This window comes from Clupea harengus, chromosome 12 (assembly GCF_900700415.2).
Source record: "Clupea harengus chromosome 12, Ch_v2.0.2, whole genome shotgun sequence".
In the NCBI taxonomy this organism is placed as follows: domain Eukaryota; kingdom Metazoa; phylum Chordata; class Actinopteri; order Clupeiformes; family Clupeidae; genus Clupea; species Clupea harengus.
This window is the reverse complement of record NC_045163.1, coordinates 1,672,837-1,695,600: the sequence shown is the minus strand read 5'-3', so window position 1 is coordinate 1,695,600 and position 22,764 is coordinate 1,672,837. Positions and strand designations below refer to the sequence as shown.

The 22,764-nt window shown below is 42.5% G+C and overlaps 1 protein-coding gene and 1 long non-coding RNA gene across 8 annotated transcripts in view; one reads left to right on the top strand and one right to left on the bottom strand.

The window, feature by feature from the left end:
• Positions 1-1,569: 1,569 nt before the first annotated feature.
• Positions 1,570-22,764, top strand: part of ptpn13 (protein tyrosine phosphatase non-receptor type 13) — a 63,583-nt gene continuing 42,388 nt past the window's right edge. For 5 of the 7 annotated variants that reach the window (XM_031577859.2, XM_031577863.2, XM_031577861.2 and 2 more), the window contains exons 1-3: positions 3,778-4,176; positions 15,242-15,360; positions 21,278-21,444. In XM_031577859.2, the coding sequence (XP_031433719.1) occupies positions 15,246-15,360; positions 21,278-21,444 (282 nt within the window). In that variant the 5' untranslated portion in view covers positions 3,778-4,176; positions 15,242-15,245. Of the gene's footprint in view, positions 1,656-3,777; positions 4,177-15,241; positions 15,361-21,277; positions 21,445-22,764 lie in introns of those variants that run through there. The other 2 variants (XM_031577858.2, XM_031577862.2) reach the window with 2 other exon arrangements.
• Positions 12,185-14,333, bottom strand: LOC122133372. Its single transcript, XR_006152718.1, has 2 exons — positions 13,866-14,333; positions 12,185-13,281 (listed from the first exon to the last, which is right to left on the bottom strand). It is a non-coding gene; the product is annotated as an uncharacterized LOC122133372 (long non-coding RNA).

The window sequence follows — 22,764 nt, the reverse complement described above, 5'->3', positions numbered from 1 at the left end:
TAAAAGAATATTTGATTAGGCTTGGTGCCTGAGCTGTGCTTAAAGGACTCCTTCATAGAAAGGATAACACATAAAACAGCATGATAAAACATTGGCATTTACTAAAAACCGCAGCTGGGGGTTCACTTACTTTTGCACATACACTAATTCCATGTTTGTGACATTTTTTCCATGTAGTTTTTTGGCTACTCAATTCCCTCTAAACAAGTACATGCAATTGATAAACATAAACCTGACATTTCATATATGGAAAACTGATGATGATAAAATAGGAAAATCATGGTAAAACAACAGTAAACTCTAAACTGCTCAAGGGGTTCACATACTTTCAAGCAGCACTGTATCTGTTCAAGACTCAAGGTTTGGTTAATGTTAGCATCTCAGGGTTGAATCTCACAAAACCAAAGTAGGCATTCTGTCACGGATTTCGTTTTAGGGCACCCATAGGGATGTATTAATGATTAGCAAAAGGTCATATTTAGAATAGACTGACTTTAATGTGACATCAAGACAATGGAGAAGTTTAAGCAATACAAACTATTTTACAGGTGCCACTTAAGTGCCGTGACAATGGTTTTGCCTGTTCCAAGGGAATGTGCATACACAGCAGTACAACAGTAACTCCTGTTACATTCATAAACTTACATACAGTATTAGTAGTACTCCTGTTACATTCATACACTTACATACAGTATTAGTAGTACTCCTGTTTCTTTCATACACTTACATACAGTATTAGTAGTACTCCTGTTTATTTCATAAACTTACATACAGTATTAGTAGTACTCCTGTTTCTTTCATACACTTACATACAGTATTAGTAGTACTCCTGTTTCTTTCATACACTTACATACAGTATTAGTAGTACTCCTGTTTCTTTCATACACTTACATACAGTATTAGTAGTACTCATAGCAGCAGTATAGTAGCAGCTATAGTATTAAACCCAATCCTATGATAATCATAATTTGGTAAAAATGTTGAGGTTAAAAGTGACAGGAAGTGTTTTGATTAACTTAAAAAGAGAAATATTAGAAGTTGCTATTTTCTTTATTCTGCATATTTTCAACTTTTGAATGAATCGGAACTTGACGCCCACCACACATTTTTGTATGTTTTGCACTTAGTAGTGTCTTGGTGTTTGTATTACCTAAGAACGTAGGATCTGGTGTAGGGTAGAAAAGCAGATTGGCTTGCTGGGAAGTCTTAGTCGTTTAGGACAATTAAGGACCTATTAACCAATAAATGGAGCTAAAATCCCTGCAGATCCCTGCTGTCATTTTTGACAAGAGAGCAATTTGGGTCTTCCTCTGTTTTTGCTGTAGAATGTTTGAACTGTGATAGCCTCAATGCACTTTTTTAAATTACTCATTCATTTCTCAAAATAGAAATACATCTCTCACAATCTCAAGATACATAAGGAAACTACATAAACACAGCGTTGTCAGTACCACTTCAATCCAGTCCCATAGAGAAATAGCTTTAACATCGTTGCTATGTCATGACATGCACGCTCCACTAGAGGGAGAGGAGTGCATCAGAAATGTCAACAAACCAACCAAGGGAAGGAAGTACTTGAGGCAGAACAACTTCCTGAAAAAGAAATTCTTTAAAAAAATCAAGGGAGACTGCAAGATTGAGGACAGATGTTGTGGGTATGTGCATTCTACTATATCAAGCAACCATATCTGATTTGCAATAATTGGACAGATTTATTGTAGGTGTCCTTGCTGAGGTTTTGTTTGTTCTTTGTTGTATTGCAAATAGACAAAACATGAAGATGCATGATATGTTCTGTGGTTTGGGGTTCACTCAGTGAAGGGAGAGTTGGCTAATGGAACTGGACCATGTCTTTCACAGCATGCCCTTTCAATTATTAGGGTGTACGTTCCCCAAGTACCCACACAATGTTCAAAACAGTATAGCATATCAAAAGGATATGTGAACTCATTTAATGTTATGAGTTGTCTGCTGGTGGATTTTTAGGTATTAAAACAAAGAGGACTAATTAAATAAACACATTAGCTGATATTTGTGACAATGTGACTATCCCCAATATGTTTTTCATATGGCCAATATAAATGTGTCCTGTCCTCCTGTTTCCTTCATTTGTATGTTAAACTGGCTCTGACTGGTACTGCCTGTGGTCAGAGAAATGTGCACAGCTGTTGGAAAGGTCCACAAAATGAAACTTTGTAGAGATTTTTACATTTGCTGAGTGAGCGAAAAGGACAAAGAACACTAAAGGCCTGTTCAGCAGCTTACAACAGCCCAAGTACAGACTTGCTACAGTTATTCCACTGCAGGTCTTCTGCTGAAACTCTTTCAGCTACCTTTTTTGGGAAACCATTTTCATGCGTTTTTCCCTGCTCTCCCCCTCCGAGCTGTAACAAAAGTGCACTAGGAAGCACATTTGCAAAGCCAAAGCCAGCAATTACCAAACCCACCAATCTAGGCAGGCCTCCTCCACCCCCTCCTCCTCTCTTTTTTCTCCCCTCTTCCTTCCGGCATCCCTGTGGAGGTTTTACTGACCTTGGCCCGTGGCCGAGTGTGTGCCACCCAGACCCCCACTGCTGAGGCAGGGCCACTTGCCTCCAATACACACCTTCACACACATGTGCTTTTCATGGAGAGTTTTTGCACTCAGCTCAGCAAAAAGCCTGAGGTTTGATACACAACCACAAGGGAGAGCCTCTGTCCCATCTCTCCCACGCATTGTGCATTATACAGACTTGTGTCCACCTAGCAAGAGATAAAGGAAATTGTAAACTAAAGCTGTAAACTCATTGTGTGGGTTAAACTGCAAAAATCACGGCAAGTGATTGTCCTATTTGTGCTGGGCTCACCCTTGGTGAGGAACTTTGACCGCTGGTGAAGTCGAGTTCACATTTACTGGATGCCTCCTCTCCCCCTCCTCCCTCTCTCATTCTGGGGCCTTAAGCAAAAAAATGTTGTGGTCTGTGTTTTAAAATAGCAAGCATTCTGGGGCTCTGGATTATGTTTCTGAGAGAGAAACCGTTAAGGTTGGAGCTCAACAGCAGGCTGAGGGTGACATTTTGTGCCTTTGTACCCTACTATTTGTGGTGTGAAACTTCATTTTTCCCCTGTTAGTCATGTAATCGGCGTGGACACACTGCTTTATTGCAGGTCCTCTGTTTCCTTAAGCTTGCCTTGGGATAAGAAATATCTTGTTAACTAATTTAACTTTAGTGTGGCATTTATCCTGAAATAATTGGTTCTTTGAAGGTTTTCATTGCACAATATCTGCCTCAAGATTTGGTCTAGATGGGATACAAATGAAAGAACACCTACATTTATTTTTCTTATCCTTGATTCTAGGTACACAGCAACGTATTACCTTGTAGATACCAGAAATCACGGTGTATCCTCATCCCTGCCTTGGAAGTAGATTTATATCCCCACTCAGCTCTTCAGATACTACATAAAATTGTCCTGAGGGGGAGAGTGAGTGGACTGAGTTGACTGAGATTTTGAGAAGGAGCCGATATGCTGCCTGTCATTGGAAAATGATCAATGACGAATTGTTTTGTACTAACAAATGTATGATGTTAGCACTTTAATAAACTACATAGTGCCCGTATTTAATACGTCCAGCACACTGTAGGCTAATCTCCGTAAAACCATAGAGGCCTACATCTAACTATAACAACTTTACGTGGTATTTTCCTCCCAGTAGAGGGTTTCTATAGTGACGCCTCTTGTTGCTTATGTGACGGTTCCTGCTCGGCTGCAGAGAGCCAATGAGCGGCGGTAGAAAGGTGTCTGGTTACTCCCAGTCAGTCCGGGCGAACAGACAGGAGAGAGTGCATTTCGGAGGATAATGGTTACTGTTCGTCAATCGAGAGACACAGAAAACGCTCTCTCACCGGTTTAATAAGAATCGTTTTTTTTACTGAATTATAGTTACTCTGTACTTTAGCCTATGTCTGGTTACCTGGATTCCTGCGGAGTTCGCATAATTTGGAAGTGATGGAAACCCGAATGGCCGAGTAGTAGCGCTTGCGAAATAAACCTGTTGCCAGTTCGACAATCCTGCCCTCCTATATTTTAAGATGTTTCATTGTGGATGTGATGCCGTGCCTACTTGCCTATTGGCACTTTTCTAGTTGGAGCACCAGCCTGTATCTTGTGGAAGCTTAGTTTCATAACTTCCAGGTAAGTTCGCTCAGTATATTGTCAACAAACAGCCTGGGTAGCGTTTCTGTTTCAAGCAGGGTTCTATCCTTTTTTATATATTACAAAAAGTGGGAGCTAGCTTCGTTTATTTTCGTTTAAGTTAGTTTGATATCGCTCTGGGAAAGTTATGAGCACAGGCCAAGAAATCTGTATGAAATACAAGGTGAAAGAGAAGTGATTCCCCGTTTAGACCTTTTTGAAATAAGTGCTATATTGAGCTGCAACAAAGGCATTGGATGCGCAATACGTACTAGAATGGAATGCCAGTGAACGTAGTAGAACGCGAGCCTGTGCAACATTTTGAGAAGAAGGTATCGGCGGGGGAGAACAAAATATGCTGCTGCGCAACTTGAATTTGTTCGTGGCGCAGGCTACATTTTGATGTTTATGTGTGTTGGCCGCACACTGAGCCATACACTATTAAATGTAACGTATTTGCCGCCCAGAGTGACTGTTCATCTTAATTTAGCTGTAATGTACCGCAAAAGGAATTTGGTCGTCATTTGTTCAACCAGTGTACTAGTGGTGAATTACTAGGATTTTTATTATTGAAAGTTTGTGGTTCTTTTGCCTCAACATGAAAACTTATGTTTCCCTGTTGGACGTAGCACAGCATGTCGCCTGGTACTCCATTCTAAGAAGGCTATTCTGGCTAAGATCAAGCACAGACTTGCGTAACGTTGACATTTGTTTCTGGCTTTTGCAAAGCTAGTGCTAAGAGGGCCTGGAGTCACTGCATTTGTTTTGATATTCTCCATTAAACCTATAGAGCATAGTGTTATGGAAAACTAGTTCTAACCTGCCACCAACAGGATCTACTTGATCATTCTGAACATTTTAAACTAGGCCTACACTATAGGCTACTGACAGGTGCATTCAGAAATGCTCTGCATTTCAAGTGGACTCTTTCTTTAGGGTTCTGAGTTCAATTTTATATAATTGGTCAGTCTTTCTGTTCTTGCACATTGGCCAGAAGATAAATCATTTCTTTAACCAATATGGATGTTGAAACTCAGCTAGAAAGACCAAAGACACACCATACTGTGGCATGCACACATGTGCTGTGGCCTCATGGAAGATGCCCCCGAAACAGCTGACCTGTCACTGTGCAAGGAGGTTCATGATAGTCACCTCCCTACAGCATTTACACTGCAAGAATCAAAATAAATTGCCTCTACAGCTTGTTGACATATAGATGGCAATCACATGCCATTTGAACTCAGCTCAGTTCCTCTGCTGGGCTCAGTGTGCGGCCGGTCCACGTAGGTGTTCTCAAACAAGTCCTTTGTTCAGAAGAACTCCTGTGGATTTTGGTCTTACCTCTGGAATCCCTTAGTCAGAGAATGTTGGTGCCAGCCAGAGGTGCCAGTGATTGGTCCTGGGCACCGAGCGGTCAGCAGGCTGGTTAGAGGTCGTGGTGTGCTGGGCTAGGGAGAGGCAGCTGAATCATCTAACAGTGCTATATCAAAGTCAAGTCAAGTCAAATGTATTTATAAAGCACATTTAAAAAGAACTCACGCTGACCAAAGTGCTGTAGGTATAAAGGAAATGTAGGTCTTTTTCACATTAAACAGAAAGGACAAAGATTTGTTTCGCCTGTGTTTTGTTGTATGGCCAACATCATTTGAGAACTCAACTTGTGTTGAACTAAAAATGGAGAGATATTATGGCTGGAACTGCTCACTGAGTGGCAAACCTTGATTGTGCAACCTGATTTATAACCATACCTTTTCTGTGAACGTGTTCTTTGGGTCTTAGTTAATTCCTATTATCTGGCCTAATCCACTGCCATGCTGATCAGTGTGGTGTAGTGGTGTATAATTGTACAACGTGGGTGTACAGACTCTGCAGAGATTCTTCGTGTTATTTAAGCTGAGACTCACCCAGAGAAGTTGTAAGCTGTTGTATCATGTTAGCCTGACTAAAACGTGTCATTAATTACAGGTTGAGTCACAATGATTTATAGTTGACCTCTGACCTGAGCACTGGCTGAGGCAAACCTGTTGTCTAATAGGAAATGATGTCTAGGTTTGGAGAAGACAACCACATTCTCATCATTTGATACCAGGTAGACAAGTAGCAGTGTGCCTCAATATACCTGAAAGGTTATAGGAAAGTTAAAAACATTGGCGACTGCTCAGGGCCTTGGGGTTTTAAGCTCCTCTTAAGGCTAATGATGGCACCACTGGGGAATATGGGGTTTGGAAGGAACATCACACTGTGTGTGTGTGTGTGTGTGTGTGTGTGTGTGTGTGTGTGTGTGTGTGTGTGTGTGTGTGTGTGTGTGTGTGTGTGTGTGTGTGTGTTTGGGCAGGGTAGGTTCAATCAGTGGGGGAAAAATTGAGTGGTTTAGCAAGACCATTCACTGCATGTCATGGTCCTCATGGCAACTGGGTGATTAGCAGGAATGGGCAGGCGAGGTTAAGCCAATGAGGGTTTGGGCACGAGCCCAGAGAGGAGAGGGGGGTGGGAGGATATACCTGCAGGAGGAATGGCAGTGATGAACTCTTCCCAGAAGTGTCCTCTCTCTTTTTCTCTCTTTCTCTCTCTCTCTCTCTCTCTCTCTCTCTCTCTCTCTCTCTCCTTTCCTGTCACTGAGTCATTGCAACAGAACACTCTGAAGGTTTCACTCCCACATGAAAGTGATGGAAAATGAAAAGGAGTGGAATAATACTGTGAAAAGTTGTCACATTTTGTTTTCTTGTTGGTCTAGTTTCTTAGCCTTGGCAACATTGCTTCATTGTCTGGTATGTGGAATGCACTTGACTTGCCCATTTCCCTGAAATGATATCACCTCATTTTCATCAGAAAATACTTTTAAGTTATAGGAATTGAAAAACAAACTATTTCAAACTATTCAAACTAACTCAAGCGTAATCAGTTCCGTATGTTCCCATACACTACTTTAGCATCCATGTGTTGTGAAGTTGGATTGATAGTTTGCTTGCAAATCATTCTGGGAAAGACGTTCAGAATGAGTGCACTGCCATTTCCCGTTTCCTGGCTTGGCTTCTTTCCCCCTGAGAGATTTCCACCTCAGCTTGGCATTCTGCTGCTTATAGATGATTTTACCAGCCGCAGCCTCAAGCTGAGCTCTAAGACAGAATGAAAGTGTTTTTTTTTTGGTTTGAGGTGTTTGTGACTAGCAGTTTTGAAACAATAGCTTGTGTTGACTTTTGCAAGAGACCAGATGAAGCCATGACTGCCAAAGACAGTCCAAGTTGTGAAGGAGAGTGGAAATCTCTACAGTGATGAGACATTAGGTCAAAGCAGTGGTAGTCATGGGAAAAACTGAGAAAGCCCCTGCTCCACTACTTGGAAGATAGAGCAAAGCTAAACATGCAGGCCATTACCAATGACTTTTAAGAACTTTTTCAGCCTTCCAGGAACCGTCCTTTAAAAGGGGGGGTTCAGCTTCCTGAGCTGTCAATCAAAGCACTTTCCCTTCAGCAGAAAACCACAACATACCTCTGCCCAAAGCCTGGACTCCAATCACGCTTTACAGATTATGCTTTTTAAAACCCTCGCCTCAAAGCACCCTGTGACAAGGAGAACAAAAATACAGCAAAGACCTGACCAACTTCTTTGTTTGTGTTTGTGCCTAGTATGTTGTATGGGAAAACCTTGGAAACAAACCTCTCCTTCGTGTGTGTGTGTGTCTGTGTCTGTGTGTGTGTGTGTGTGTGTGTGTGTGTGTGTGTGTGTGTGTGTCTGTGTGTGTGTGTGTCTGTGTGTGTGTGTGTCTGTGTGTGTGTGTGTGGGGTGGGGGCTGTCTGCCCACTGTGGGCCGCTCCCTCTAAGTCCCCCCACCTCATTATCAGGCCCTGCGATGTTCCAATGGGAATGGGCCTGCCCTCAGCAGTAGCCTCTATGGGGATAAAAAGCATTCCAGTGTCAGGCTCTGTTGAAATAACAAGGGGAGGGCAGTGGAGGGGGGTGGTGTCGTAGAAACAATCATCCGAGAGGTCTTCCCCACGCTAACCCACTGGCTCATCCCATCCGGGTGACTAACAATGCGGACTGAGTGTGTACAACTTACTCCCCCCACCTCCACCCCTCAATCAGGACCGCCGCTCCCTGCGCCCCGATCGCTCCTGAATGCACATTCCTGCATATATATGTGGGCCTGTTTCAGCTTTCATTCACTAAACCATTCCAAGGACATGGCGGTGTGCTTTTGCATTAGTGGCAGCCAGTGAAGTAATCGCATGTGATAAAATTACAATATGAATAATTCTGGTTGTATTATTATTTTATAATCTGGATGGTTTAGTCTGTTCAGCTGGATTTAGCTGGTATTCCCATTTTCTGCTGTGAAACAGAACCAAAGCTCCTCTCAGCACTTGGCCCCCGATCAATGCCTCTTAACCACACTGGCCCAGCTCGCCATCCAAATTGAGAGATTTTTTTTCCCCTCCTCTGTTTTATATTTTCTGAACCACAAAAATGATGGATTGAATCTTAAAGTTAGAAATGACACATCAGTGTAAAAGCCTGTGGAGAGGCTGAAACGCACGCACACGCTGTTGATCCCCCTCAGCACAGGAACACCCCCACCCCTCTTCAGAGGGTCTGACTCCACAGTTCAATTGAAATGAGACTCTCACACACAAATGTTTAGGTAGCCACCGTTTTCGCCTAGTCAGATTTAATCCCCCAAATGCGGGGCTTCCTATACTCCACGGCTGCGCCATGCGATCCTGGGATTTCAAGGGTTTTAGGGTCTTTGTCAGAGCAGCTGGGGTGTGACCCAGAGATGGTGTGATATAATGAGGAGGGCATTTCACGGCAAGGTGCTTGGTGCATTTGTTGGAATGTGTGTCACTGTGTGTTGGAGGGCATAGAAAAGTAGAAATAAACTGTTCAGACACAATCACAGTCTTTTCACGGGCGGCCAAAGTACAAATGGACAGCTGATCATGTAGATTGTTTATGTGTGTGACATTTTTGTCATCCATAAAGTCACTGAGTCTACTGATATCATATTTGTGTACTAGGGGCCTTGCATAGAGAGTATAATTGGAGGTGTTTTGGCAGATGCTAGAGGGTTGCTTGCTGACTGCTCAGCATGCTGGCTTGTCAGGTGCCAGAAACCACAATATATTAGCCCAATTTCATGAAACTTTCGAGTCTGAAGGCTTCTCCTTAAACCTTTTAGATCTATTCTGGAAAAATCTTGACTCCAGCAGGGATAAAGGAAGTAACTCCTCGTAATTGATACCATCACTTGAACGACTCAAAGTGTGCCATGTGAGTTTTTTTTTTGTGCTCCCCCTTAAGGTATAGCCTTTGATTGTGAAAGCTTCACACACTCTTGGGCACATAGAGGATGTGAACGTGTGTGTGTGTGTGTGTGTGTGTGTGTGTGTGTGTGTGTGTGTGTTCTCTGTGTCCATTGGCCTTACAGCAGCCTGCTGCTTAGCCTCCCAGATGTGACTGTCCCCCTGCAGAAGGCTGCTGCAGACTGCCATGGCCTACAGACAATATTCCAGTTTGATGTTTGTTCTCTCTTTCAAGGAGAGGACTCACAGAGTTTCTTTCCCCCTCTACCAATCACTGCCCCTCTCGTCATCTCCTTTGTTCTCTCTGTCTTTCAATCCCGTCCTCCTTTGTCTTGAATAACCAATGAACAACCTTGACCATGTGTTTACCCAAGAGTTATTAGAGGGTTCTTTGGCTGTGATCATTTTAATGCTATCTGATAAATGGCAGAAATGTAATAATAGATGGTCCTTGTGGCCATTGTTCTCAAGTGTGTCACAAGGTTGTCGGCCATAATCTTTTCCAGTTCTTCGGAACGTTTTGTCAGCACCTGTGCCTTGTAGGTAGCCACATAGTCATCTGTGGTCACTAGGGATGGGCATTCGATTAAATTGTCTTAATCGATCGTCGGGAGAATTAACGATCGATTTTCGATTAATCATTAATATTTTTATATTAAAATTCACTATTTATAGGCTATATTAAAATGCAGTGAAAATAGAAAAAACACAGCGTGTTTCCTCATTGAGATATTTATTACAAGATGAACAACTCTTGTGGCAGTTAAACTTACAAGATGGACAACTCTTGTGGCAGTTAAACGGGATCCGTTCAATGGTTACACTTGAAAATATGCGCTGCTGTACTCTTAAGCAGCGGAGCCGACAGCTAGAAGCCGGTGCTCATAAACACAACTGACCTTCGTTTTTTTTTTCTCTAACTAATTAATCTCACATTTTGAAATTCATTCATCTAGATTCATCGTGATTAAAAGTTTGTTTTCTTCTAAAGACTAAATCTTATAAATTAACGAGTAATCACTTCATTCATTATTTTAGACACTGTTGTTTAATTGTATTTTGTTCGTGCTCTCTCGCCATCAGCCAAGGAATGTATGTGAGACACAATGGTGCCCCTCGACGGTAAATCGTAAGAATTGTCCCCTGAAGCAATTCGAATCACCTCAGTCAGCCCACCGTCTTCAACTATCTTGATCGGCCGACAGTCACCCGCAACCTAAACTGCTACAGCGTTGGTAACCTTTTCACGGACTGGTCTAGTTAATTTCCTAGAGAAGTTGTGGAGTGTGGGTTGGCGACCATCTAACCTGGGACTGCTTTCTGTCGGGTGCTTTGCATTAAGGTGATAACTTAAACACGAGCTGCTTCTGTGATAGCTACATTCAGCTTGACAAATGCTACATACAACTTTAGTTTTGTCGATTGTTCTGTCATTTTGCCTCTTAAACAGAAACTTTCCGCCCAACAATCCCTCAGCTCTCTCCATCTTCAACTACCGTCTCGGTCTTTTCTATCTAACTGACTGCAGACAAGGGGCGGTTTCGTGCCACGGGTCAACGCGCACCGGAAGTAAACAAAGTTGCGTTAACTGCGTTCAAATATTTGATTGCATTAATCTCCGCCACAATAATCTCATAGAATAACGCGTTAACTTTGACAGCCCTAAAATAAATAAATTACACGCACACTACGCAACAGAACATGCATTAGTTTTAATTGATGAAAAAATAATTTCATCGAGGAAATTCTTAATGATCAATTAATCGATCGTCGATTAATTATGCCCATCCCTAGTGGTCACTACACTTCAGTGATATAATGATATGACTTGAGGATGTGTTATGATTTACATGGGTAACACTAGATCTACGATCCTTTCTCTGGGACAGTAAGCATCTGACATGGACATCAATATTTACAACCCATCACAACCTGACTTTATCTCAATGAATTAAGTTTGTTTGGGAAGAGCTTAACAATGACATCATGACATTGTCCATTATTCCCCATTGCAGTTTTCACCTTATTGCAGTTTTCTTTAATATTTATGGAAACAGTTTTAAGTACAGTTTAAGTAAAAAATCTAGTTCTGTACCTGGGTCAATGACGTATAAGGATTTTCAACAGGCCAATTTTAAAATACAAAAAATAAGAATATCTATTGCAATTTTTCAAACATTTAGAATGTTGTGTACACGTAAATTCATATTAAAATGTTAAATTAAGTGATTTTAGTGATTTTTCATCTAGATAAATTGGCCATGGCCTTAAAAAATGTCATGTGGTGCGACCGTGATTTATCTTAAAACTAATTAATTTCCTTAACATACTTAACATTTTTTAAACAAGTTATCAGTAATATAAAGTGTTTAGAGACAGTATTTGCATTTCTTTTGAGTTTTTGTACATAATGATCTCATATTTTTGTTCTATTATGTCATAAGTCCCCTTCTTAAATGTAGTTTACAGACGTATTTTTCCTGTAAAGCGCATAAAACTGATAGAAATGTTTAAAAAATACCATTTACTTAAGCATACTGTATTAGTGATTAATATTTCAGCCCCAAAAATTTGATATTTTATTAAGAATTAAATACAGTGATTGCTATTATTGGTCGCACCACATGATGAGTGGTCGCTCCAAATGATATGAAAACCTCCTATCGTTTAAAGAGATCAATAAACAATAAATTCCATACAAAACATAGATTAAAACCAGATTTTATTCAAAAATTCATAGAATTTTCATGAACACAAACATTACATAAACATATTTTTATATAAAAATCGCATCAAACTTGCCATTCAGGTCTTGAAGACTAGCTTGCTCCCTGGTCGCTCAGGAGTGCTTGAGTGATCTTCAGTGTGGCACATTGTTTCCCTCAGGTCTACTTTTACTGGCTGGTAACATAGGCATGTCTTCATTTCTACATGCTTCAAAAGCATGACACCTCCCTATGACTTATTTGTGCCGCTTGTGAAAACAAAACCTGGTGAATCTTAAGGGCCCGTCCACACGGAACCTGGATTGCCTGAATCCGGAAAGAAATGTTGTCGGATCTGCCCTCCGTCCACACGAATCCGGCAGATTGGGTCACTGAATCCGCAACCTTTTGAAACCGGTCTTAAGAGTGGAAAGATTCCAACCCACCAGCGGATCCGTGTTTGTCTGGACGCCTGATCCGCACATTTTCTAACCCGATGACGTAATTGCCCCACATGAACGCCCCACGCCACGCCTCACAACCTCAGCCTGAACCCTAATTAACCCTGCTTCACTTCATAACAGCAACAACAATAACTAAATCGTTAAGAAGCTGGTTAGGAAAGGGATGACATTAACAAGCCATACTTTAATCTATCACTGCTTAATCTATTTGCATCAGACCATTGTTCAAAACTGTTTTTTTTTTTTTTTTTTTTTTTAAAGTGTCCGCAATAGCTTATATGAGAAAATCTGACGTGAAAAGATTTATATTATAGACGGAAGTTTCAAAACAGTTATTTAACACAAACGAGGGTTATGGCGAAGTGCCCGATTCTAACTAGTCGTGTTGGAGTGCTGTGGTAAGAGTGATTTCAGGTGGTAGAGAAGTCGTTCAGCAATCGGTAGATTGCTAGTTGGATCTCGACTTCTCACTTGATGCGCAAGCTCCATGACGTCTTTACAGCGGATTCAACCACAGGTCCATCTGACTACATGTAGAACTGTAATCTTTTGGCAGGTTGCCTGAAGCTCTTTCAGTATGGGCTCCAGGTGTGCCCACACTCCCTCCTCATCATGGCGGAGGCTGTCTGGCATCTGGTAAAATAGATTAAAACAGTTATAAATAAATGAATACATAAATAAATAATAAATTACTAATAAAGGCATAATTACTAAAGTGAAATGACATGCTCTAAATTATATTTTTTAGCTTTTTCTCATGATATTGTACAAAGCTTAAACCTAAAACGTTGTTTCTGAAATATTAGAAAAAAATTACTCAAATTGCATAAAAATCTATTCCAAATAATACTTAAATAAAGTACTTAATACATATAAATCATCAATTGAATATTAAAGCACAAAAACTGCCAATCAAGGACATATATCTATCATGGAAAACATTTTGCAATGGTCGCACCACATGATATTTGGTCGCACCACATGATATTTTCAAGTTCAGTCAAAATTTACAGGCACAGAATTGGCCACCTAAACAAAACAACCTAGCTTAGCACAAAAGGTCACAATGAAATTTATAATCAAAATATATATTTGTAGAAATAACTTAAAATTCATTGTTTTTTTGAGGTCACACCACATGATATCGAAATATGGCAACTACATACCATCCGTTAAAAAGGTAATTTTTTTTTTCCAAATTTGAGAGTGTTACAAACCTGTTGCTGATTCCATGGGTCCTTGGCAAACTGGTCAATGATGATATCCATTCAAAAACAGGAAGTTGCAACATAATTGTCCCAAAGTGGTCGTTTCTTGATGGTCGCACCACATGATATTTCATAAAATGGACATCATCGGACAAAGTTTGGTTGTATATTATGATGGAAATATAAATCCAAATGCTTTGCAATTTTGTACAGGACTACAAAACACTTGAGATATCATGCCAAATAGGGCAGAAAATAAATTTGAATAGATTTAGAGTATTTTCAAAGAAGTTTTCACAACAGCAGTCATGGCCGGACGGTCGCACCACATGATATTTTGACACTTTAAATAACAGAAAAATTACAAATAAATAATGTTTTTTAGAAAATTAAAGTGAGTACATATATGGGAGAGGTACTACATATACATGGTATCTTTTTATGCATTTAAACCTTTTTTAACTGAAATAAATGCAGTCGGACAGAATATGTAGGCGTCACGTCATTGACCCACCTAGTGCCATATTTCTGGAAATAATAGTCATGGAAGTATTTCTGCTGCAGTGTTGTGTTCCCGTTGGTCTTTGGTCCTTGTGTGTGTTATTGTGCTCTAATAAGTGTGTTTGTGTGTTGGTATAGGGAGGATGATCGTGTCCTTGTGTGTGTTATTGTGCTCTAATAAGTGTGTTTGTGTGTTGGTATAGGAGGATGCACGTGTCCTTGTGTGTGTGTGTGTGTTATTGTGCTCTAATAAGTGTGTTTGTGTGTTGGTATAGGGAGGATGCACGTGTCCTTGTGTGTGTTATTGTGCTCTAATAAGTGTGTTTGTGTGTGTTGGTATAGGGAGGATGCACGTGTCCTTGTGTGTGTTATTGTGCTCTAATAAGTGTGTTTGTGTGTGTTGGTATAGGGAGGATGTACGTGTCCTTGTGTGTGTGTGTTATTGTGCTCTAATAAGTGTGTTTGTGTGTTGGTATAGGAGGATGCACGTGTCCTTGTGTGTGTTATTGTGCTCTAATAAGTGTGTTTGTGTGTTGGTATAGGGAGGATGTACGTGTCCTTGTGTGTGTGTGTGTTATTGTGCTCTAATAAGTGTGTTTGTGTGTTGGTATAGGGAGGATGCACGTGTCCTTGTGTGTGTTATTGTGCTCTAATAAGTGTGTTTGTGTGTGTTGGTATAGGGAGGATGTACGTGTCCTTGTGTGTGTGTGTTATTGTGCTCTAATAAGTGTGTTTGTGTGTTGGTATAGGAGGATGTACGTGTCCTTGTGTGTGTTATTGTGCTCTAATAAGTGTGTTTGTGTGTTGGTATAGGGAGGATGATCGTGTCCTTGTGTGTGTGTGTGTTATTGTGCTCTAATAAGTGTGTTTGTGTGTTGGTATAGGAGGATGCACGTGTCCTTGGCTGAGGCGCTGGAGGTGCGGGGAGGCCCACTGGAGGAGGAGGAGGTGTGGGCTCTGCTCAGCCAGAGCGCTGAGAGTCTGCAGGAGCTGCTGCGGAGAGGTGAGGAACGTGGCACAGCCGCTCTCATCGCTTCAAAAGGCAACCGTACAGTTTGATTGCAGCACGATTTATGGATTGTTTTGTGTGCAGGGGAGCTTTAAGATTGCAGCCAGGTAGAGACTTACTTTGCTTTGCTCGAGATCCAAAGCAGGAGATGAAATGTTTTTGGAACGCCAAGTGAATCTTAATAGATTTCAGTCTCTGAGGAATGTTGCCCTGGCAGCACTTTACAGAAAGCCTGTGCTCAGTACAAGATATATCATTTTAACTTGGTGTTACACTAAATATATAAATATAAGTGTCTACATACAATATACCAACAATAGAACAGTTTCTTGTATTGTGCTTGTGGGCTAGAGACCCAACATATTGTAGCTTTTGGTTACTGGTTCTGATGGTGTGTGACACTTTGGGGAAAGAATGATCATTTTCGTTGACATTTTGATAATCTAACACGTCTTAAGCATGCAGGTTAAAAATATTGCACAGTCATGCAATGTAACAATCAGTATGACATGTTACAGACTTGTAAAACTACTGTGTCTAGCATACCCCACTTTTAGAAGGGATTGGGTTATTAAGGGGCTTGCATGCTTGGTATGTACAGTGTTGCTGGTCTGCTATGAATAAAACTCACTGCCCAACACCTAGCGACAGATGCTAGCACCCATGGGTTTTAGCCTCCTTAATAGCATGCCAGCCTCCCACAGCTGATGTTGCGAGTTCAAATCCGGTGCCGGACTGTGCTTGGTGCTGTGCTGTGATTGGTGCTGTGACCCAGATTGGGAGGGAAGTTTAGGGGGCGTGAGTGTAATGGAAGCCAGTGGGTACAGTGCTGTGCAGTAAGTTAACCTCACTTCACAACTATTTAAGAGATGAGTACATCTCACTCCCCAACACCTTAAGGACCCATGGGTGTTAGCCTCCTTGCAAGCACGCTCGCCTCCCATGTTCGAGGTTGCCAGTTCCAGTCCGTTTCAGAACTGTGCTTCTCTACACAATGCAGGCTACATGATGATATTGGCAAATGTTGATCTTTTTCTGAAAGGCTGCTGTTTGAAAACTAAAAAAAAGATTTGCTGTGGCATACATGTCAACCCCGTTTGGATGCCCACCTGTATAACCCTCTGGATCAAATCTGTATCTGTGGGATATTGTGCAATACTTCACAGGAAACAAACATCCAGTTGACGTTCTTTATTTACCATAGTGTGAGCTCAAAATAGATACCACACAAAGCAATTTCAGTGGGGGAGTTGACATGTATGCGACGGTTCAGTGTGACAGAAGTTAGCTACTTCTGCTAACATGACTTACCACAGTTATACAAATTGAAAGACTCTCAGAAAGCCTGTTAATTCCACCCCTCCCTACTACAGCAATTAAAAAAGTGGTTCTACATTTGTGTAGTTGTTTACAGCAGAGCCCCCATTGCACACTTTCTAAAACATAGCATGCTGATAGACAAAGACAAAGAGGTTTTGTGTTTTAGGATGACACTGTTATGGAGCAACTCTACTACCCATTCTTGTAGACTTAAATCGCCCTCTTTCTCTGTTATCCTTTTCCTGTTATGCTTATTGAGGGGGAGTTTCTTTGTCCTCTACCATGTATTTAGTAAGCGCCTGTGAAACTAGCTTCTTCAGTAATCTCAATGTCTATGTTTGCTCGCTAGAAACAAAAGGCAAAAACGAAAGGCTGTGTTGTGTTGTTTGACACCCAGGATCACTGCTCTTCTCACCCAGTCATCCAGACAGTCTACAGTGCTCTGTCAATGAAGCCAAGCAATCTCCCATGGAAAACAAACTTAGTTTTTTTTTTTAATGTGGCGTGGGCCTCACTCAAGTTGTTCTTTTCTAAATTACCTCAACCAATCTTTCGCATCCCAGTTCAGTGGTCCATTCATTTAAAACCACATTTGTTTAGTTCATGTTTGCGACCCGAAAGCTTTAGGAACTTGCATGTTTTTTTGTGAAGTCATTTTCAGAGTGTGCTCACTGTTTTTGGCATTAGAGGAAACGGAACAGACAAAAATCATCATAGTGTCATGAGCCCTAATACCAAACTCTACCATAAACAAACACTATTTAAGAAAAGTCTTGCAAACCACAGTCATGTGCCTCTGTGGCTAGCACGATTACCTCAGATACAGAAGTTAATGTGGAAACACTGGCCGCTTGCTCGCTCGTTCTCTGAGCACTTCCATATGATGGCTTGGTATGTACTGTGTTGCAAGGTCTCTATAGCTGTGAACAGCATGTATAAATGCATTAGTCCGACCATATGGTGAGGGATTAATATGATTAGGGCTACAGCTAGTGATTATTTTCTTGTTTCTTAATGTATTGACTGTTAATCTGTTTCTTCAAACGATTTCAATCAATCTAATGCTTTTAAAAGTTAAGGATTTGTGTAATTTGGAAAATGGAAGTTATAAGCACTGTATCTGGTGCAATATAAATGTGAATGTTAATGATGTAGGAGCCAAACTACAATAGTCATCAACAGGGCTAAAATATATATGTATATAATCTTTTCCCCCATTGAAGTCAGTGCTTGTTTTTTGAGGCACCGTTAACCTCAGTTTTCAGCCGTGTTATTGGAAAACTGTCTGAGGCATCAGCTCAGCAAACAACAACGTTATTGTACACAGATTAATAAGGCAACGGATACTTCTGGTGTTATGTTAAATTGGAGTGTGATGTGGGGTCATGAAGACATGTTTGGCCCAAAAGCTCTGCCATCAACAGAAATTCATTACAAATGGGAACTTGAGAAGTTTTCCACTGACTCTGGTGGATTGCAGCAGTCTTATTATGATTTAAATCACTGGTAGTGTGCCGATCTCTCCAAAAATGTTCAGAAATAGGCACACCCTCTCATGCTGATGTGGACAGATATTTTCCAAAAATAATGACAATCAGCCATCTTCAAGGAAACTGGTGCGGTCAGACTGACTCAGCCCGGCAGAGCCTTGGTTTCCGTGGAACACATCAAAGGCTCGATTCTTTGGAGACTCTGCGCCCTATTTCTCACACTGATAAGGGTGTTCACGCGTGTGTAGAGTGTGTGTGTGTGTAGAGTGGCTGCTTGGTTGTGTGTGTGTCTGTGTATGTGTCTATTTGTCTATATATATATGTGCGTGCGTGTGTGTCTTTGTCTGTGTCTATTTTTCTATATCTGTGTGCGTGCGTGCGTGCGTGCGTGCGTGCGTGCGTGCGTGCGTGCGTGCGTGCGTGCGTGCGTGCGTGCGTGCGTGCGTGCGTGTGTGTGTGTGTGCGTGTGTGTGTGTGTGTGTGTGGCTGTGTGATCCATGTGTACGGACCAGACAATGGCAGCTTTATTGTCCTCAGCCTAGCCTCTCTCAGAGGGTTCAGTCAGCTGGCACCCTGGGCTTGAGTGTCTGCCAAACCCATCTTGACCTCAGATCCTCCATCTGCACGCAGTGTACAGCTCCTCTGGAGGAAGGCTGTTCTGTTCTGAGTCGGCTCCCAGGGTCAATAGCCCATTGAGTCATTTCAGTAGCTGGTTGTGTGTCAGTGTGGGACAATCCTCTGGGTTTTCAGGCATGGGAGCTTGGGTGGGGTAAGCCTGCAGTAACCCCCCCCCCCTCCCCCCTGACGCTGCCCCCAGTAACCCCCCCCCCCCTACACACCCCCATAGCGGTTTCGGGTAATTAAAAGCCTACCCTCCAGCGCTGCGGCGAATTCCCACTGGCATGTGTCATAATTCAGGGTGTCACTCCCCTAATCCCTTTGGCCTCGTTTGTATTGTTGTATTCAACCCCTATCTGCAAGAGTCCATCAGTGAGAACATGCTAGTTAAGTCAAGGGATCCTTTACTGAACAGAAAGTGCTCAAAGGATTTGTTGTGTACTTGGGGCATGCTCTCTATGTAAGCAACTCCACTGAACTAGATTAGAATTCAGTGCCTGAGATCTCTGACACATCTATCTGTATTGCAAACTGTGCTATCTTGCTGTTTTGGTCAATTCATCTGCGGGTGAGGGCATGAAACTTTGGTCTGTTAAAGTGATGTGTCTGTTCAGAGGACACAAAACCTGCTCTCAGAAAACGTTCTTTTGTGTTATCACACTCATTCTGGAGATGTCTTTCTCTGTGATGTCCTTCGGATCGTTGCACAGACTGTATTGGTAATGTGTTGAAACCAGATCTTGCCACGTGATTGTGATGTGACGTCTACCTACCGTGTGTCGAAGCCATGAGCAGATTGACACAAATCAGACGCAAATGTCTGTGTGTGCATATTCGTTTTATGACATGGATTCTTCAACCATAGTTTCATTATCACGAGTAGCACCAGTTATATCTACGTTATCTTAACATTACTATGCCAGACTTGCTGACAACCCTCCTTGTTTTTGATGGCTCACAGTTTGTGATGGTTTCTATTTTTAGATCAGAGCTCCCATCTGGACTTGGAGGGAGAGGAGGGGGGGTTTCTGTCTTCCAGAGTTCTACATCATGATTGAACTTTATCTGATGTTTTTGAAGAGACAACTATCTTCCCTATGGCTGTGCTGTCCCCTCTCCTTCTCACGGCCAGAACATTTGGAAACGCTAGTTCATGCCTCCTACCCCCCCATCCCCCTTCATGCCCCCTACCCCCTCCGCCCCCCTTCATACCCCCCTCCCCCCCATCCCCATGGGTTGGATTAGGAAGCGTGACATCATTGGGTGATGCTGACACAACATTGGGTGTTAACAGCACTGCCAGTTGCCAACAAGAGCCAGTGCACTCAATCAGAACATTCAGAGGGACTCCTTTCCGAGCCGAGTCCGTTCACTGCTACGTGTTCACAATGCAGTCCTACCGCAGTCACAAGTACGCCACAGGAAAGCACTATTTACTTTAGGAATTCCACCCCGTCGTAGATGTATTTCTTTCTTCTTTTCCCCATGACTCCCTTTTTTCTCGTCCTCTTGGAGTAAAGTTTCAAGGAAAAAGGCTCCTTTCTTGACCAAAGCCTTCCTCTGCATCATTTTTATAGGAGGTTAACTGACTTTTTAAGTAGGGAGGTTTTCCAGGGAAGGCACTTGTTTCATTTGAAATGCAACTGTCTCTATTTTTGATGTGTTCTGTTCTGGGACAAAGAACCAGTTGTCTTCCTTTGCCTCAATGAGGCTTCACAGGGTAAAGGCCTATTCAAGATGCTTTTCATAGCTGTAGTCAAATCCTTCCATAATGCTAAGAACATATCTTTTGCTCTGTATGTTAACTTTTGAATAAGCTTCAGGAGTGTTCTATATAATGAGCAGGCTGGTTTTTCCTTGAATCTGTCTTGAGAGATGATACTGCTCTACAGATACAGCATGTCATTGGAATAGTCATGGGTGCCAGAATAGAAGGTCTATCACATAAAACCTTGAATTAACAGATAACATTTTGGATCTGTGGGCTGATAATCAAACAAGAATCGTGCACCTTCACAGTAAACCCTTATCTCTTGAGTACCTAGTATACCAGACTCTTGCTTAGACTGCAAGAAGATAATCCAAGGCCCTTATCAGCAGAAGTATGACAGCAACTCCACATATGAATAGTTGTGGGTAATAAAACCACAACAGTAGTGTAGTCCGTGTACATGTCCTACTTACTCACATTTATCTCTCCCAGTCCCTCCATTGTGGGTCATGTTTGCTTTGAGCAGGTCTCTAAGCTTGAGGTTGTTCTCATGGCAGATGGTGTTGCTCCACTGTCACTGAGTGAGCGGGGCGGAGGCTTGACTGGGCACTCTGGCATCCAGTGTTTTCCAGAGGGACGTCATGCGCCATTCAGATAGCTTATCCTAATAAGCCGCTCATCATTGACCTCTGTGCCGTGCTGGTGTTTGTTTTCTTTTTTTTTGTATTTGTGATCATTTATCTGGATTTGCCCTCCTCCTCCTCCCCCACAGATCCCTCCGCCCTGGGCTTCATCATCTCCCCCTGGTCCCTGCTGCTCATGCCCTCCGGAAACATCTCCTTCACGGACGAGAACGTGACTCAGCAGGACCTCAGGGCCTTCACAGCACCGGAGGTCCTCGCCGGACTCAACTTATCCTCAGTGTCTGACATTGAGAAGGTACAGCTCTGTCATCCATGGGTCTCTCACTGTTGTTGTTGTTGTTGTTGTTGTTGCATTCTACAAATATGGGTGCCATGTGCAACATTGTCTCAACACATCTTACATAATGACTGTTATCTGACATTACCCAGAATCATTTACGAATGAGGGCTCTGGCAGTAGTGTTATCACCAGGCTCAGCGTGTTCTGCTGCAGTGCTGCTGTGGTTCTGCAGCCGTGGTCGAGTGCGGCTGGAGTGTTCAGGGCCGTGAATGAGGCTCTGTTCTCTCCAAAAAAGAGGAGGCATTTTTTGCATTCTTTGGCAAACCTAGAGTTATTCTTTCCCCAAGCCTGTCCAGGCTGAGGGGAGGGAGAGGAGAGGAGAGGAGAGGAGAGGAGAGGAGAGCCGATCGCTTTCAGGGAAAACAGCAGAGCTGTGAAGCAGGGCAGGGAAATGGACAAATGTTTGGGTGTGTTTTGCTCCAGGTGAAGGTCCACACATACTATGAACATGTACTACACCTGCGCACAGGCAAACACACAAGCCCACACATACTATGAACATGTACTACACCTGCGCACAGGCAAACACACAAGCCCACACATACTATGAACATGTACTACACCTGCGCACAGGCAAACACACAAGCCCACACATACTATGAACATGTACTACACCTGCGCACAGGCAAACACACAAGCAAACACACAAGCCCACTAGGCTGAGAAAGAGTTCCCTTTCACATGTACTACACCTGCGCACAGGCAAACACACAAGCCCACTAGGCTGAGAGAGTTCCCCACACATACTATGAACACGTACTACACCTGCGCACAGGCAAACACACAAGCCCACTAGGCTGAGAGAGTTCCCCACACATACTATGAACACGTACTACACCTGCGCACAGGCAAACACACAAGCCCACTAGGCTGAGAAAGAGTTCCCCACACATACTATGAACACGTACTACACCTGCGCACAGGCAAACACACAAGCCCACTAGGCTGAGAAAGAGTTCCCCACACATACTATGAACATGTACTACACTTGCGCACAGGCAAACACACAAGTCCACTAGGCTGAGGAAGAGTTCCCTTTCACTTGGGACTCAGTGGAGAAGGAGGAGATCATGGGGTCAGCATGCAGCTCGATGTCTCTGACAGTGTTTTTAACAAGTGTCACTCATTCATTTACGAATGAGGTCAAGTATTTCATCAGACAGTGCTTGGGGTGTGGGTGTGGGTGGGTGGAGGTGTGTGGGGGTGTGTGTTTGTGTGTGTGTGTGTGTGTGTGTGTGTGTGTGTGTGTGCTTTTAATCATCGATGGAAGGACTT